Source organism: Gopherus evgoodei, chromosome 6, assembly GCF_007399415.2.
Source record: "Gopherus evgoodei ecotype Sinaloan lineage chromosome 6, rGopEvg1_v1.p, whole genome shotgun sequence".
Lineage (NCBI taxonomy): Eukaryota > Metazoa > Chordata > Testudines > Testudinidae > Gopherus > Gopherus evgoodei.
The window spans coordinates 101,422,682-101,441,419 of record NC_044327.1 but is presented as its reverse complement, the minus strand read 5'-3'; the positions used below and the strand labels follow the sequence as shown (position 1 = coordinate 101,441,419).

The following is an 18,738-nucleotide window of genomic DNA, read 5'->3' as shown; positions in this document are numbered from 1 at the left end:
TGTCCCTCCGCAAGTTAGGGAAGCCCATTTGTGCAAAGCCATCCACAATGTCACACATGTTGCCCAGAGTCATGGTCTTTCGGAGCAGGATACGATTATCAGCCCTGCACACTTCCGTCAATACACGTCCAAAGGTAGATTTTCCCCACTGGTTAGCGACTGATCGGTAGCAGTCTGGAATAGCCAGCTTCCATAGTCATCACCACGCACTTCAACAACAGGGAAGCACTCATTCTCATGTCCTTCCACTGCAAGGCTGGGGTGAGCTCATCACACAGTGGTTTTCCTCATCCGAAAGTTCTGCAGCCTCTGCTCGTCATCCCAGACGTGCATGACTATGTGATACCACCACTCAGTGCTTATTTCCCAAGCCCGACAGCAGTGTTCTACTGTGGTCAGCACCTCTGTGAATGACACAAGCCATCTCTTGTCGTAGCTACTACATGTGGTGAGACCAATATCGCACTCCTCTTGCCTTTGTAGTTTAAGGAATAACTCCACTGCCACTTGTGACATGTTGGTCAGAGAAAGCAGCATACTGGTCAACAGCGCGGGATCCATTCCTGAAGACCAAGAAGGCGGAGTGTGCAGTACACAGACCATTGGAAGATGGTGACAAATGTGGACTGAAGCACAGAGATTGCTGGGATGCAAAGCAATGCATCATGGGGCATTGTGATAGGACCTAGGAGGCCCTGCGACCCCCTCCGCCTTCTAACAACTCTTAGCAGAAGTGGAAGAGATGCTCTGTCGGATAGCTGCCCAGAGTGCACTGCTGCGAACACCGATGCAAGTGCCACAAGTGTGAACATGCTATTGCTCAGGCAGCTGACAGTGTGAACACACAACAGCTGTTTCCCTTCAGAGCTCTCCGAGTGGTGCTGTAACTGCTGGCGTTATAAAACTCTACCAGTTTAGACATACCTAGAGTTAATGTGGTTTTTTAGTGTAGGGATGAGTAAAGTATTTGCAGAGTACAAAAACCCATTCAAATTCAAGATAAAATTTGGGTTTTATGATGAAAGGCTCCCAGAGCAGGGCGGAGTGTTCCCTCAGCCTCTCCTGTCCTTACAGAAGACTCCAGGCTCCAGGATTTCCCTCTTAACTGCTAGTGAGGGAAATACGCCCTCGAGCTTACAGAGAGTTCTTCTTCAGGTCTGAATTTTCACCCTGAAAGTCTGAAGAACTTAATGTAAGCTCAAAAGCTTGTCTCTCTGACCAACAGAAGTTGGTCCAATAAAATATATTACAGTAAAACAGTGGTTCTCAACCTAGTTACCATTGTGGCCCACATCCAATACTGCCTGTATGGTCCATAGAATGTCGTCACATGGGCCACAGCTTTGTGCTGATTGGGCTGCACATCTCATTTGGAAGCTTAAAGTACATAATCAGGCAGCAGCAGAGACCAAAACAAAAAACAAATAAAAAACCTAAACTACTAAAAATATAAAAAGAAAGCAGCATTTTTCTTCTCTATAGTAAAGTTTCAAAGCTGTACCGTATTAACTCAATGTTCAGTTGTAAACTTTTGAAAAGAACCATCACAGTGTTCTGTTCAGAGTTACAAACAACCTCCATTCTTGAAGGGTTCGTAATTCTGAGGTTTTACTATACCTCACCCACCTGGTGTCTCTAATATCTTTGAACCAGCATGGTTACAACAACGCTGCATATAATATCCCTTAGAGTTATTTTATTGTGGAACATAGTACTATTGTACGTTTCTTACCTCTATTACTCCCATTAGTACCAGGAACAAGATCTGTTATGTTAATGTCATGAACATAATCTGAAAATAAGAAAAACAATCTTACTATGATTGCTCTACTCTTGCTGCTATCCTGTTCCTTCTTTCTGTAAATTTATGGAAATGAAATGAGAGAAGTAGAATAGAGTTTTGCAGTTTCTCACCAATTTCCAAATGAATAGTCTCAATCCCATCTACAGATACCGGACTATTTCATTTGCAGCTTGATTGTCTATCTCCACAATATTAAAAGCAGCTTTAGATGACATGGGTCATTTACTGGTGTGAGTTCCCATATACCCATTGAACTTCTCCGATAGCTATGAGAGATTCTCCAGCGATTCGGGGCATTATAAAACTCATGATAAACATCATAACATTGTTTTCTTTGTATAAGATGCCTCTGAAAAACTCACACTGATTCACTGAATTAAACAAGTCTGTATGTATATCAATAGACCACACACACAGAGCAAGCAGAAGATGCAACAAAAAAGTTATCCTTCTTTGTGATGATCTTTAAAGAAAGTCTAACTGGAAATCACTCAAAGAAAGGCATGCACCTGGAGAATTACATAACTTTTAGAGAGGTTACAATTATGGTGCCCAAAATTAAATTTCTCCGGTGCTACAAAAAAAAAAAAAAAAAAAAAAAAAAAAAAAGCTGATTTTAACAATTTGTTCCTGTGTTTCAGTACCTAGAATTTTGATTCAAACCAAATTGAAAAAAAAACCAAACAAACAGATACTTACTGTATATAAATTTTCCTGTGTTGAACAAGAAGTTGGACATAAGTACCCAGTAAATAACCATGGCTCCAACAAGAGACACCATTGAAAATAAAAGACTGGACCATTGACCAAAAGATCCAAAATAGTACTTGCAAACATCTGGGAATTCCCAGTTTGAGGTATCTATTAAAGCTGAATAAAGACAAAAATTAAAAAAAAAAAAAAAAAAAAAAAAGAGATTAAACATGAGAATACTCTGATTAAGAGAGATTGTGCTGTTTACATAGAACTCTGACAAAGTAAAAGTCTCCTTCTACTGCTAGATAAATGCCACCAACTTAAAGTACAACACTTGTCAGGGGACAACATTCTGTTCCATAATTTGATTTCTATCACATTAGATGGTTGGTGGAGTTTGACTGAAGGAGTTCAGATGTGGTTAAAATTTGCTTAAAAAGAAACAGGTCCCTATAAATTAAAGGAGGTAATATGACAATGGAGATGGGCCCCAAGACAAAGTCTCAATCCAGAACCCAAAACTTCCCCAAAGTTCAGGGGCATCCAAATGAGGAGTTTTTGTTTGAGTTCCATATCTAATGAACAGTAAATCAAAGAAATATTCCAACACTGGCAGAAACAAACAGTAATAATAAAAATCATCCCCATTCAAGATCTCACACTTTACACAAGAATACTTTGTGTAATGTAACAGATTCTTACGTATCATTGTCCGTGATTTCACAACTCTGTAACAGCAATAAAGTGTCAAGCTGCCCATTAGCAAGATCAAACAGAGTCCAGTGGTAAATCCTGCCTGTTTAAGAGGAGAAATACATTTATATTTTTTCTCATTAACAATAGATGTTGATGCAAATGGAACAAAAGAACACTGCAAATGGTTTTCCATGCAAATATTTTTTTCGAATAAACATTCATCTTACCTGTTTTATTCCCCATGGCATACTTAGTATAGATGTGCCCATCATCGTATTCCAGATCATAAATCTGAAGAACACAGAGAATTAAGGAGCATTGTTATTTCATTCCACCTTTTTAGAAACAAACATAAAAAAGTTATTAAATTTCAATAGACAACTTCCAATATAATGCAATTTTGGGCTACTATACAAGAAAGTATTTAACCTACATTGTCACTACGCTGGAGTTTTTGCCATAACCATCAGTGCAACCATCGATTTTGAAAGCAGTTCCTAATGGACTATACACATAAATTTCTTCTGGAGCTGGAAGTACATGATCAGGAGCAATCTAATAGATGGATAAAACAAGATGTATTAGTTACAAAGAATCTCTGATGTTCCAGTTATACTAAGCAGACTACTTACTATATGAAAAACATGAAACTTTTAATGAAAAGTACATTTTCAAGCAGATATTTTCTATTTTTAAAGAAAATTTGATGGCTGAATTATTCTTCTGTAGAATACAGCATTTGCTCTCATCCACATCACAATCCACCAACTACTTTATGAAAATATTTTCTCAGTGACAAGCTATACACAGAAAATGCCCTAAGTTATCAGGCTTGGATACTTAAATTTAGGTGCATAGATTTCCATGTTGACAACTTAAATATGTATTTATGAGAGTTCTGGTGACAAAATATTAATCCTGAGTCTTACAATATTGGCCCAGTCTTGTTTGCATATCTTAGTCATATTTTTCACCACCTAAGAAGGCAGTTGTGACTTGTGGTTCTATGTAAATTCAAACATGCTCAGCCAGTAAAACCTAATTTAGAAGCAATTCTCAAGGTTTATGGAGGGGATGGTATAATGGGATAGCCTAATTTTGGCACTTAATTCATCTTTGACTACTAGCAGTAAATATGCCCAATGGCTTGTGATGGGATGTTAGATGGGGTGGGATCTGAGTTACTACAGAGAATTCTTTCCTGGGTGTCTGGCTGGTGAGTCTTGCCCACATGCTCAGGCTTTAGCTGATTCCTTCCCGACCCCAAGTATGGGAATTTTCCTCCAGGGCAGATTGGCAGAAGACCTGGAGTTTTTTTGCCTTCCTCTGCAGCATGGGGTATGGGTCACTTGCTGGAAGGTTCTCTGCACCTTGAAGTCTTTAAACCATGATCTGAGGACTTCAGTGGCTCAGACACAGGTTTGATACAGGAGTGGGTAGGTGAGATTGTGCCCTTCATTGTACAGGAGGTCAGACTAGATTATCATAATGGTCCCTTCTGACCTTAAAGTCTATGAACTAGGTTTGTTTTAATGGGGGGGGGTTCCCTTTTTGTTTTTCAGATGTAAATTGCAGAAGTCAGGCACTCACAATACCCACTACACCCTGCATTTCATGTCCATTAATTAATGGCATCTTTAACCCATCTTTTCCTTACCAGTGCCCTATCTGAAGGAGAAGTGAGCTTGCTATAGTAATGAATCCGCTTATTCATTGCTGAGGCTTCATCTGTAACTCTGTGTGTGTCATTCACACTAACAATATTTGAAGGCTCTACGTGGAAGGGCCTAAAGGGAAAAGGTACAACAAACAACCTTTATGAAACTGTTAACAGAACAGAAATAAATTAGATATTCAGAAAATGATTTTGTATCACTCAGGAATAGACTACCATCTATTAACATATTGCAAATGCTTAATGCACTGCTTTCTAATTGAAAGAAGGCAAGGCACACAACACGAATGCAGTATGTTTCTCCTTATATAATCCATTTTAAAAGGGAATTGGGCCAAAGTCTGATGTGTGAGGTTGCACCTGCATAACTGAGAGTAGAATGGTGACCAGTATCTAGTTAAATATACTGGACCAAATTGCATTGTGTTACACTAGCATAAATCCAAAGCTCAATTAGGTTAATAGTTGTTCTAGCTTTATACCAGAATTTGGCCCAGTATATTTTTAAAAAGTCAATTTTTAGTTCTCATTTACCTCACTATTTCCCTTTGAATGGCATTTGATTAATCACTAGGAATATGAACATGATTCTCGGAAACAAAAAAATCCCAAGGGACAGATTATGGCCCATCCCTAAGCAGTCATGCGGCAGCATACACAGTACAGAATAATATCTCCACCTCTCCTTCCAGCATCAGATGTAGAGGTTCCACACCCAGTAGTTCCTCAAACACAGGCATGTAGGGATTAGGTGGAGAGGGGTAGGCAGTGGGCTCAGTTCCTTCACTGGACTGCTTCTTCACTGCCCTTAATACAGGGCTAGATTTACCAGAGATAGACAGAATCTTACCCCAATTATGGTAAAGGAAAATGATAATTTCCACTTCTGAATCATAGCAATATAGAGACACAGTCTGAATGCTTTGTCAAGAATTCTATTTCTGTATAGGTACAGGACTCCATTGGCTTAAGACATTAGACAAAGTCACATGAAGGTTTATTCCTCAAGGTAACAAATAATACTTGTATTACTTGCTTGCAAACCTTACTAAAAACTTTTATTGCTTCCCTTCACCTGAGCTTTTATTGGCTAAACTCATTAAGATTTACAAACAACAACATTCATATTTGTTCATTCACTTTACACACACAAGGCAAAAAAGTTATAAAAATACCCCCCCCCCCCCAATTACAGGTGACAACAGGAGCAGTAAAAACTGAGTCATGAAGAAAATTTTATTTTTCCTACAATAAGAACCAGGTCTATTTGAATGTGTGGAGTTTGAGCCAAGACACACAAAAAAAGATGGTGGCCAGTTCCCTTCACAGCAGCTCCCAGTAACAGGATGATCTCTAAAGGGTTGCATGGTTTTCAACTCCGCCTTCATTCTGGGACACCATCTTCCCTGACCAAATTCCCATCCTCCTCCCAGCTACAAAATTAAGCATCTATATCACAGCACAAACTTGCATCAGAAGGTTAATAAAAGTCTGATCTGGAACTGCAATGCATCTTGGTGACTGGCTGCTAGAAGACACCTGAGAGATGGAACTTGCTGCCCAAGCCCTGAATACTGAGAAAATAATTTCTGTAATACTCCCCACTCTTAACAGCACAAGACAGAAGACAGAAATGCATGTTCTTCTCTGAGCTGATGTAAGCAGATAGGAAAAGCATGGTACTTTGTACAAGTTGCAAATAGTTTGTCCATCTGGAAGTATTAAAGGAATCAGACTATTAGGGTTGGAAGGGACCTCAGGAGGTCATCTAGTCCAAACCCATGCTCAAAACAGGACCAATCCCAGATAGATTTTTGCTCCGTATCCCTAAGTGGCCCCCTCAAGGATTGACTCACAACCCTGGGTTTAGCAGGCCAAAGCTCCAACCACTGAGCCATTCCCCCCATGCCCCACATTCTCTCTCCCTCTTGAAAAAAGGGTTTAATTCACTAGATCCTTTCCCACATCTCATCACTTAAAATTGGAGAAAAAAAATTAAGTACTCCCAATCAAGATTGCTTTTTTCGACTGTAAAAATATGAAGGGGGAAAGTACTGGTTTTATTTTTATCTATATTTCAGTCATGGAGGTGTACCAGTATGAATTAGGATTTATTTTTTCTTAACTAAATATATTAGAACACAATCATGAAGTAAAACTGTTGCTGAATTTAGTTAAGTGTGGAAAACCAAGAGTTAACTAGTTCAACATAGGTACAGAAAGGACATTATTATGCACAAATCTCATTTCAAGGCACGCTCATTTTAGTTGAGAAGTTATTGATACTCTATACATTTTGTCTCCCTGCACTTCTAATGTAAATAACTTTCAACAACAAAAGCAAGATTTGTGAAAGTTATTCATAATAAAGGGATGAAACCTGCAGTCTTTTTTAAAATGACCTGCATGAGTAATTTGTTTCTCTCTTTCTCATTTGGGTTTTTGTCACATGCTGCTTTCCACATATGGGATATGGAGGCATGAGAGGTGTACATCTATTTATACCTTACTCAGACTGAATGCACAGTATAAAGATCCAATGAGGTCTAGCTTCTTCTGCCCCTCCCGGAATTAATATTGTTGGCACATCTCCTCTGTTGTTCCTGTGGGAAGGCTACACTAAGGAAGTGGAGTGTAAGTCTCACTTCTATGTGCTGAGAGCTGTGGCAGTCTGCCTCTTCTGGAATGGTGCTCAATAATCTTGGACCAGCTGCCATGAAAGCTCTCCCTTTCGCTATGTGGCACTAAGCTGTTGAAGGAGATCAGGTTCTGAGACAGAGCAGTTTGGGCCAATACCCAAGACCAGTGGTTCTCAAACTCTCCCCCCACCCCTGCGGGTCACTTGAAAATTGCTGAGGGTCTCCAAAAGATCGTTAAGTGCTCTGCCAACTGGTTTTTGTACTGTTAGCTAACTATTGTAAAGCACTTAGGATAAAAGCGCTATATTTAAAAAAAAATAAAAAACCTTTTTTGTTCTACAAATAAAATCAAACAACTCATTTTAATATCACTAGTCTTATCTTTCTAATGTGATTGATGTGCCCTCTCTTTCCCACCATGGCAGCCCCCAAGCTGGGGCTATGAAGGAGGGGGCGGCCTCTCCCTCTCTCCCCCACTGTGGCAGTCCTCAAGCGAGGGCTGGGAAGGCAGGGGGTGTCTCCCACACCTTGGGAGCCACCGAGCTGGGATGGGAAGGAGGAGAGTGTCTCTCTCTCTCTCTCCCCTGCTAGAGGTGGGGGTGTCTCTCCCCACCATGGCAGCCCCTGAGCTGGGGCTGGGAAGGAGGGAGGGGTCTCTTCCTCCCTCCTCTGCCACAGCAGCCACAGAGCTGAGGGTGGGAAGGAGGGCCGTCTCTCCCTGGCAGCCACAGCCCTGGAGCTGGGGAAAGTAGCCTCTTTCGCAGGTCCACTATAGCCCTGCATGTTTCAAATTCCCTCCACCCCCTCTTCTCACTCCACTTCCCCCTTCCACCTACCCCCATTCCCCTGAAGGCCACCACCTCACATGTGCATCTTCTCCAGGGTCCAGGCACCTAATTAGTGGAGCCACACCTGCATGGCTTCACTAATTAGGTGAGTGGCCCTTCATTCTCTCATGTGCTGCCACCCTGGCACGCACCTTAGAGGGAAATTATCCACAGATCACCTGAATGGAGCTCACAGACCACTGGTAATCCACAGACCACAGCTTGAGAACCTCTGCCAAAGAGCACATTACAGATGGAGAAGAGAGACCATTAATTTGACCAAGTATTCTATAGAGAGCAGAGTATCAGGGAGATGTGCTTTTGGTGGTGACCACGTATAGAATAAGGAAGCTGGGGAACTCCATCAACATAAAGCTCAACAGCTCTATCAGATCACTGAGAAACCTTCACTCTCAGGAGGGAACTCACATGGGGTCAGTCAAAAAAGCAATAGGAATAAAAAGAGGCATAATGGGGGGGAGGAAATTGGCATGACTATGAATTTTAATTTAAAGAAACAATAGTGTGGGTGATACCTAAGCACTGAAAGAGTAAATGGAGGGCCAGCAGAGTTCAATGTATCTGCTTTTTTTCAGGACAACAGTACTATTATACTCTATATTTAAATATTAATCCAGCTGACATTCTTCAGTTAGGGGCAGAAATTCCACCACAGGGGAACCAGTGTGTTTACCACTGAATGGTAGGTATAGACAGGATGCTGGAACCCCACACTTGAGATTTACATCTCCTGCACAACAGAACTGTTCTGTGCATGGGACACCAAGGCCAACAGCTCACTTGGGACATGCAATGGGAGGAGACTATGAGATTTGCTATTACATTTACCCACTAGCCATTCTTTCCAATGCACGATAGCACAGTAAACGTGGAGCTACTGCAGCTCCACTGCCAGGGAACCGAATTGCTTCCTCCCCAGCTTCCTTAGTCATATTATGTACTTGGTCCATGGTTAATGCAAGGAACCCTTGATACTAATCAGACATGTTAGTTTTCATTGTCTTTATTTCCAAATATCACATCTTGGACAATACAAAGGACTGGGAAATTTCTTTTATATTATATATTATATACACACACAAAACAATAAAAATTAAAAGAAAGAGAGAGAGGCTTCAGTACCACTGGTCAGGAGAATTCAGTTGTTGAGCTATATGCATTTTGTGACTAACGTTTATAAGGATCACAGGACAACTGAGGCACATATTAAAAATTCAGTCCTTCATTCATATTTTTATTGAGACCTACTATATCTCAGGGTTTTACCTTGCCATTTCCGAAATACATCTCTTCTTTCTTTTATAATCATAATCTCAGATACTATGATAGTCTGCATTAGGTCCAGGAAAAGAAACCCTCCGAAATCCTTCTGGATGGAACTCCCAGAAAGATACATAGGGCAAAAAGAGTAAGGGAAGTCCCATATATGAATGTAAATGTAGATTAAACATGGATTTTTATTTATTTATGTGCAAAAGTGTGGCTATAGAAACTGCACCCACAGAAAAGGGTAGAATATGGCATAAATTTGGCTAGCCTAGTTGTGTGCAGAAATCTGCCAAAATTTTCATTATCTTGAAAAACTGACATTCTGCTTTTCTGAAAATAGTGATGAGTAATATTTTAGAAGTCCTACAAAATGGAATGCACATTTCAAAACAACTGGAAAACTTAGGACCATTCTGTGGAGAAGGAGAACATACTATTTCATGTCATAGAGATAGCCTTGTTTGGATCTGAAACACTTTTTACTACTGAATAGCCAGTGCTGTACATCTGCTGAATAATATTCAGAATGAGGCCTTTAAAACAAGACCTTTTTTACTTCCTGTACTATTTTAGTGCTCCTCCATGACACTATTTAACATTTCAAGTCATAGAAACATTTACTTCATGTTCAAATTATACTGTCTCACTAACTCAAAGACATTTGCAACATTTCAACTTGAAGACATTTTATTTGCTTTCATATATGAAGTTTTAGAGCTGCTACAAAGCTGAAGAGGGAAATAATGTGTGAGCTGTCAGTATGCTCCCTAATGTGTTAAATGCTTTGAGGCTGAAGAAAAATGAAAAAAACAACAAAGACAGACTTCATTTAATGTGTTTAAATGAAGAAAAAGGTCCTTTGACCAGCACGGCCATTCACTGTAGGATTGTGGCGCACCTAGCACAATGGGGCTTCAATCTGGTTCAGGCCTGTAGATGATACTAAGGGCCTTCCCTCTTCTCCAGTTCACTCATGGAAATCAATCTGCTCTATGAAACTCACCAGCAGCACTGTTCATAGGCTATTCTGAGTCCTAACTGCGCATATTTCACATGTTTGTGTCTGCAGACCCCTACCATGCAACTAGATCTGCATGGGATCAGTAATTTATCCATGCAGATCCAACTGAAGGAACAGGGCCAGATAAACTCTTTGGGGCAGGGATTGTGTTGTTTGTTTAGCATATTTTTCTCTGGAAAGCATATCATGTTCAGTTATAAGAACACTGATTGATAGATATTATACTGATGAAGGCACATCAGTGCACCTATATTGGTTATTTGTAATTCTTCACACTAATGTAGGTTTTATTCTACAAAATGCTGTACAAACTGACAAATAATAATGCTAAATTTCATAGACCTCCTCTTGCCCCAATATTTGAGTTCTGTAATAATTTCAATCAATACTATGGATATTAACCCAGCTATAGAAATAATGAATCCCTTCCTGCAAAAAGAAAAACACTGAGAAGAACCTTTTTGCTCAGTTACATAGTCTATTATTTCTTTGCACTAGGCACTGAGCTACATCTGTTCTGTGGTTAGAAGATTTTACCCTCCAAAGATATCTATCCAGCATCCTTCACTGTCTCTAAATTCACAAGAAAACATAAAAAGAAGTAAAAAGAACCACTTCTGAAGAAAGAAACTCCTTAGCTCCCTTCCCCCCATGCTATTACTCTTTTCAGTAGTGAAATTTAGAGATGTTTGTTTTTCATACTGACTGCTCCTGAATCTTCTTTCATCTTAACTTCCACTCTTTTATTCTTTTTAAATTCCTGCCTTTTTCTTCCATTATTTTCCCCTGTAACTGAAGGCCTTCCTCACGGCTTTGGCGTGAGTGAGTGTGTGAGTGAGTGAGTAGCTGAAGGCCAGGAACATTAGGAACATCCACTACAGTGGTTTTCAAACACTTTTACATTGGAGAATTCCTTCTAACACAAATGCCTTTAAGTATCACCCTCACAACTCCAAAATATTCCTTAAGACAGTTACAGAAGTTATTTACATAAAAATGTTATAATCAAACAGCTTGAAAGGCAAAAACCCCACCCTAACTTCAATTTAACAGGTGCTGTTGCTGCAACTACATGGTGACATCCCCAAATTAAGATGTGTACAACATTACTATACTAAGATTACCAACAACCTAAGAATTACATAGTTAGCAAATCATTCATACTGAATAATTAGAAATTCTAAAGGAATAAAAAAGCAAGTATCTACTTTAATAGACTTGTATTATGTTACTTAAAACTATTTACATCTCTAGTGTATTTTTTTTGTTAAAAAAAGTAAAAAAATCTTTACTAGGTTAAGAAACAATTACATACTAATTAAAAAAAAAACAAAAAAAAAACTACTTTTGGGGCAATTCAACAACACATCATAAACCAACAAACCCAATCAGTCACCTTATATAGTTTTTAAAAATCCATCCAAGGCTACTCAGAATAATTAACTTATTAACTAGGAAAAAAGTCAACTATGAAACAGACAATAACATTCCACAATATACAAAAGACAAATACTAAACATAAAACTACAACATTATGTCTTTAAACACAAGAAAAGAACATTCTAGAACCAACCAACAAAGGATACTAGAAAACATCACAAACCTGTTTCTGATCATGGTATTCACAGGAACAGATTTTTTAAAAAGCCTTCTGTTAGTACACCTGCACTGTTCCCTCTCACCCCCTACTCTTAGTATAAGGCAGACCTTTTTTCCTCCTAGGTATGACTCCTAAAAACATACAACCAGGTACCCTTCTTTGTACTAGTCAATCCACCCCTCCCCCCAACTAGAAGAAGCTATGATGGCCAAGCAGGCCAATTAACTCCATAGGCTACACCTGAAGGGGAAGCCGGGGAGACTGAAAGCAGGCTCAGCGGGGCAGGAATAGGTGGGGCCTATAAAGCCCCCTAGAAAAGAGCTGCTGGGAAAAGCTACAATTGCACCCAGAGCAAGGAGGACTATCAGGAATTATGGGAAGTAGTCTATGAAAGAAGTAAATTGACAGGCTAAAGGTTCCTGGAGTAAAGCATAGACCTGTGGTTCCCCTACCAGATGCCAAAGGAGGAGCATCTAAGACAATGAATAGGAAGATTGCCTATGACTAGTGAAGAGAAGACTTTATTATACCCTGGAAGTGGGAATGGTAAGAGACCTGGCTGGTAGGCAAGTCATGCAGAGAATGCTGTCCTCCCTAAGATGAGAGGACCTATAGACCCAACTCAGGTATGATTCCCAGGTGTCCAATTTTCAACCAGAATGCTCAATCAAAAAGGGACCCTGGTGGCTCTGGTCAGTATGCCTAGGGGCAGCTGGGAGCTCTACATGCTGCCCCTTTCTCCCCTCCTCTCAGCACTAGCTCTACAGCTCTCATTAGCTGGAAACTGTGTCCAATGGAGCTGTGGGGCAGCATGCACTGCTACCTGGCTGTACCTCTGCATAGGAGCTGTGGGGGAGAGTGGCCTCAAGTAATTGCTGCCCATAGCATACATCCCAGCCCTGATCTCCTCCCTGCCATCTGAACCCCTCATCCCAGTCTGGAGCACTCTCCTGCACCCCAAACCTCTCATCCCTATACCCCCAGCCAGAGCCCTCACATGCCCCAGACCAGTGACAATAAGCATATGAGTGAGGGTGGGGAGAGTAAGCAATAGAGGAAGGGGGGGATGGAATGAGTCGGGGTGGCATCTCAGAAGGGGTGGGGCAAGAATGTTTGGTTTTGTGCAACTAGAAAGTTGGCAACTCTAGACCTGAGAGAGGTGGTAATGGCATGCAACCATGGGAAGGGGCATTGACTTTGAGACCTAATTGCCAGAGTGACTAGGAGGAGATGCCATGCTAATGGTGAGTGGGGTAGAGGCTGACAGTTCATGACCCCTACATATAATAACCTTGTGACCCCTGAGGGGTTCCTGATGCCCAGTTTGAGAACTGCTATACTACTATTCATCAATCTTAAATCTGTGATGAAGAGGAAAGACTTTCCAAAGACAACAGTGCCATCTGTGTCTTTTATGCAAACTGCACCTCACAGACACAGACTTGGTAGTCAGAAAGGCAGCATGGCTGAAAAGCTCAATCTGGGTGATTGAGAGGCAGCAGGGACACTGACTACACTTCTCTCAAAGCTGCCTTTAGCTGAAGTGGGTCAGAGCATCTGGCCTTGCCCTTCCTTCCCTTCTGCTCTAGCAGCACTGGCTGCAGCTGCCAGGGAAGGCAAGAAAGTGAATCTTGTAACAGAAGCAGAAATCACCAGATGGTGCTCTTACAGGTAGCCTTCTATCTATTTCAAGATGAAAGCAGCTAGTTCTGAGAGAAACACTTTTCTGTAGCTCTCTAACCAAAATCCTTTCCTTTGCTGCAGCTGCTGCCTACAGATTAGACCCAAGTAAGGACAAATAATCAAGAGAACCGGCTTAACTATAGGTGCTGGAATGATGGGTGCTGGGGGTCCTGCTACACCCCCTGGCTTGTAGTAGTAACCCAAATACATGGCTTCTGCTTTTAGCACCTCCCACGATAAGTTTTTCCAGTTCCACTGGGCTGAGGCCAGGTAGGGAGATTTGGGGAGTGAGGGGGTACACCCCTAAAGACAGTGACCTACAGGATATGTCTATGCTGCTGCTGGGAGGTGTGATTCACAGCACAGGTAGACAGACTTGTTAAAAATGGCAGCATAGACATTGTGGCTTGGGCAGTGGTTCAGGCTAGACGCTAAGCTTGGACCAGCAGCCAGGTAGCCTTAGAATCAGGCTGTTAGCTGAGCTGCTGCCCATGAAACAACATCCATAGTGCTATTTTTTTAGCATGCCAGCTTGAGCTGAGGTAGTGAGTTTGTCCACCCATACTGGGAATCTCACCTTCCAGCCACCGTTGTCAACATATCCACTACCAGCCAAGCCAAGGGGGAAGCAAGCCTGTCATTACTATAGGCACAGCTGTATGGAAAAACAGTGCTGCCCTGAAAGGCCAAGCATGGATCAGAAAACAGCAGGCCTGCACAGGCAATGAGAAGGAAACCAAACAGGAAGGCAGGAGCAGGAAAAGCCTACAGGCACCTTTAAGCTTTCTTGTTTAGTTTCTGTTGCTCAGATATCTTAACAGAGCTTATGCTTTAGTTTCTCTGTGTGGATGACTAAATGCCAAGGAAAAGCATAAACACAACCCCTCATGATCACAAATGACACAACTGAGTGATTTTTGTTAATATGGGATAATCAGTGCTTCTGGAGTGCAATGGATGAACCAAAGCATAAACAAACTAATCTCCTAACCATAGTATCTTCCTCACCAGGGAAGTATAAACTACTCTTGTTGCATGTGTGTGTCACCCTCACCCACCATTCTTAGCATATGGCAAATCTTTCCTCTGCCACTTGCAGCTCTGTACAGAGCTGCATTACATTGTAGCCCAGTTTGTGCTAGCTAGGCCACAAGGGCCCCAGACACTTCTCAGTGTTAAGTACATGGCAAGAATTTGTCCTGCACTTCCTCTTTCTTCATCCCAGAGTACTGTCTCTAATCTACCTGCACAGGCCATGCCCCTGTTTTGTGAGCTGCCTCAGCCAGACATCCTCCATCTCATTCCTTCTCTGCCTTGCCCAGGGAAGGTAAGCAGAGACCCATGTCTTGAAGGCTCTATGCCCTTGACTTGCATGTAAGCTTGAAGCCTTTCAGTCACTGAAGTCTCAGCAAAAGTGAATGGCAGGAAATCAGCCCACAGATGTGCTCCTGCACTAGTGTCCATGGTAGGATGACTAGATTAAGTGTGAAAAATGGGGAGGGGGTAATAGGTGTCTATATAAGAAAAAGCTCCATATATTGAGGTTATCCCTATAAAATTGGGACATCTGGCCACCCTAGTCCACTCTTCTATGCAGACCTCATTTCTCTGCCAGAAAAATAAGGCTTTCTGGAGAAGACTTTGCCCTCTATAGTCCTCTTGTGCACACTGCATCCCAAAGATATGGTGCTTGGTGAAAAGATAAAGTAGCAGAGCCAAACGTAAGAGGGAGCATGGTGCTGTTCCCTCCATCTGGAAAGTAGGTTAGGGGATCCATTAATAGTGAAACACGCTTTCCCTCCCACTTACTAATTGCAAGACAGTAACATTTAGTATTTATTAAAGGAATGCATTGGTACCTGGCATATTCTATTTTCAACTGCAGAATAATTTTGAATGTTAACAATGTAAGTTATAGGCCAGGCTAGTAGCACCATGTAACATTAAGGTTTCCCAGCACCTCACACTATAAGACCTTGTCAGTTGCTTACAGTGCTGCCAACAGTGTGGGTTTGGGCTCTGTTTTCATGTTGGGTGTCTCCTTCAAATTAAACTTTCTTGGAAAATTTCAGCCAAAATGGTTAAGCCACTTCCAAGAATGAGGCTAAAGGAAAAATATGCTGTTTTGCCCATACTAAATTCTGGCAACCTTTTCTTTGAGACCCTCTGCTGTCCCATGCATTGGAGTATGAACTTGATGTGGCAGCAGGGTGGCCTTTGTGTCTGGGATGTGCCTTTTGCTGTCTCAATGAAAATCTGCGCTAATTTGTCCAAATTATAAACCTTCAAAAATGTGAAGCTTACAGATCCTCAGACTTGTTAGAGCTTTGCAACTAAAATTCCCTGACTATTCCATCTGCATTGAGCATGCTCCTACTTGAGGATGAGCAAAATTTCCCTTGCCATCACAGCTCTGAGCTGCTGTAGGCCAGGCACCATAACTGAGAATAGGGAGCCTGCCTCTCCTGTGCCCTCAATGACAATACCCCACTGGATCCAGGCAGCAGGAAAGAGGAAATTGTTTTATTTGAGTGCACAAGGCAAAGTATCAGAATTGGGGTGGGAGGAGATGAGGGGGAAGGGAGAATGGGGGAAGCCGATTGAGAGACCCTGGAGGCTGCCAGGGATCACAAATTTGAAATGTGAGTTGAGGTGAGGGTAGAGAGTGGAAACTGTCTGGAAAAGGAGTCTCAGACTGGGAAATGAGGATGAAAATGGGCACGGATGGACTGTTGGCTGGGGGAAGCATCCTTGGCTAAAATGTGGAACGGGGGTGATTAGGACTTGGAATCAGTAAGGTGGAAAGAGGAGTGGAGAAATACTTGCTAGTGAGACACAGGGTGGGTGTAGAACTGAAACAGGCTGAACAAGGAGCCTGAAGCAGGAGTCACTGAGATTGGATGAGGAAGGCAGATTGGCACTGGGAACCCGTGACGATGGGGAATATGGGGGGAAGGGGAGAGACAGCTTAGATGAATAGCTTTCAAACTTTTTTTTCTGGTGACCCAGTTGAAGAAAACTGCCTTTGATCCAACAGAGCTGGGGATAAGGGGTTGGGGTATGGGAGGGGCTCAGGGCTGGGGCAGAAGGTTGGGGTGAGGGCTGCAGGGTGGGGCTGGAAATGAGGGGTTCAGGGTGTGGTAGGGGGCTGTACACTGGGAGTACAGGCTCTGGGCTGGGGCCAGGGATGAGGGGTTTGGTGTGCAGGAAGGGGTTTTAAGTTTGGGGGTCTCAGGGCTGGGGCAGGTGATTGAGGTACAGATTTATCTCCAGTGGCTCCTGGTCAGTGGTGCAGCGGCAGGCTTCCTGCCTGTCCTGGCACCACAGACTGCACTGAGCCCCAGAAGTGACCAGCAGCAGGTCCGGCTCCATGTGGATCTCTCCTGCAGGCACTGTCCAAACCAACCAATGGGAGTGTGGAGTCAGTGCTCAGGCTGCATGTGGAGCCCTGTGGCCCTGCTGCATAGGAGCTGGACCTGCTGCTGGCCACTTCCGGGGCACAGTGCGGTGTCAGAACAAGTAGGGACTAGCCTGCCTTAGCTGGGCAGCACCGCCGACAGGACTTCTAATGTCCTGGTTGGCAGTGCTGACCAGAGCTGCCATGACCTAGTGCCTTACATTCCATGACCCAGTACTGGGTCATGACCTGTGGTTTGAAAACTACAGGCTTAGATGAGTTGGGAGGGAGGAACTGGGACTGGCTGGGCAAAGAGACAGATTGAAAGGAGCTGGGGAGGGTTGGAAGGGAACTAGGAATGGCTGGGCAAGGAAACTGGGAGCAGTGAAGACTGGGTGTGAGGGAGGGACTGTAACTTGGTGTCTGGAGTGGGAGATGAGGACTTGCTGGACAAGGAGCCTGGGATGTGAAACCTGAGGAATAAAAACCAGGAATTTCTAAGTGAGGAGACTGAGACTGGAATAAGAAGCCTAGGGTAGAGAAGTGATAGGACTGAGACAAGGACAGGTTGGAGGGAAATAGGCAAAAGGGGTCAAGGTTGGGGGGAATGGGTAGAAGTCTGAGCCCATTAGAGCCTGCTCCTCTCTATAGCCTGGAACAGAATCTAAGATTCTTGAGTTTCACCATCCCTCTGCTGTAAGCAAATATCTGTAAAACTGGCAGTGTTCTATCCCCCTCTCTAATGCTGGTCCATATAGAGGATGACAACCTATTACTGCTATCAGTTACTCTGTTAGCACAATTCTGTGTGGCAGATCTAAATATTCCAACCTGCTGCTGACCATGTGAGTGTGAATATGATGCCACATAATGCAATCTGTGTTTTAGTTTGCATTTTTAAGGACATAGGAAATTACACACAAACTGTACTAAAAATATTACTAAGGTTGCAAAGTCAAGTCCTTAATTTAGGAAATGACAGAATTAATGCTGTCTGCACATCCTTAATTCAGCCCACTTGTATGTATGGATTATGATTACTTATTACATAATCATACTTTCTCCTGCCCCAGGCTTCTCATCCCAGACTCCTTGACTGTACTAGTCTCCCCAGTCCAGGCTCTGTGTCCAAGTCCCAACCCACACATTTCCATCCCAATCTCCTTGACCAGCCAGTTCCAGTTCTCCCTGCCCTTAGCTCCTATCTGATCTGTCTCTTGCCCCATCACTGACATCCCATCATATACTCCCTCTACCCATGTTCCTTGTCCACACAGACAACTAGTCCCAATGTCTCTTCCTGGGCTTCTTATCCTAACTCCGGTGTTGCTGTTGGGTTCTATGGAAGCTAGAAGCTGGGGTCTGCAGGATTGCAACACCTCCATGCCACTAGCTGGCAGCTATGATAGG

General features: G+C 42.5%; 1 protein-coding gene and 1 non-coding gene across 11 annotated transcripts in view; both read right to left on the bottom strand.

Moving 5' to 3' along the window:
* Positions 1–18,738, bottom strand: part of SLC38A9 (solute carrier family 38 member 9) — a 76,569-nt gene that overhangs the window by 45,087 nt on the left and 12,744 nt on the right. For 9 of the 10 annotated variants that reach the window (XM_030566473.1, XM_030566470.1, XM_030566468.1 and 6 more), the window contains 6 exons: positions 4,854–4,983; positions 3,630–3,751; positions 3,424–3,487; positions 3,203–3,296; positions 2,504–2,674; positions 1,733–1,792 (listed from right to left, as the gene is read on the bottom strand). In XM_030566473.1, coding sequence (XP_030422333.1) covers positions 1,733–1,792; positions 2,504–2,674; positions 3,203–3,296; positions 3,424–3,487; positions 3,630–3,751; positions 4,854–4,910 — 568 coding nt within the window. In that variant the 5' untranslated portion in view covers positions 4,911–4,983. The remainder of the gene's footprint in view (positions 1–1,732; positions 1,793–2,503; positions 2,675–3,202; positions 3,297–3,423; positions 3,488–3,629; positions 3,752–4,853; positions 4,984–18,738) is intronic. The other variant, XM_030566474.1, reaches the window with a different exon arrangement.
* Positions 14,792–14,950, bottom strand: LOC115654142. The gene has a single exon (XR_004001125.1). It is a non-coding gene; the product is annotated as a U1 spliceosomal RNA (small nuclear RNA).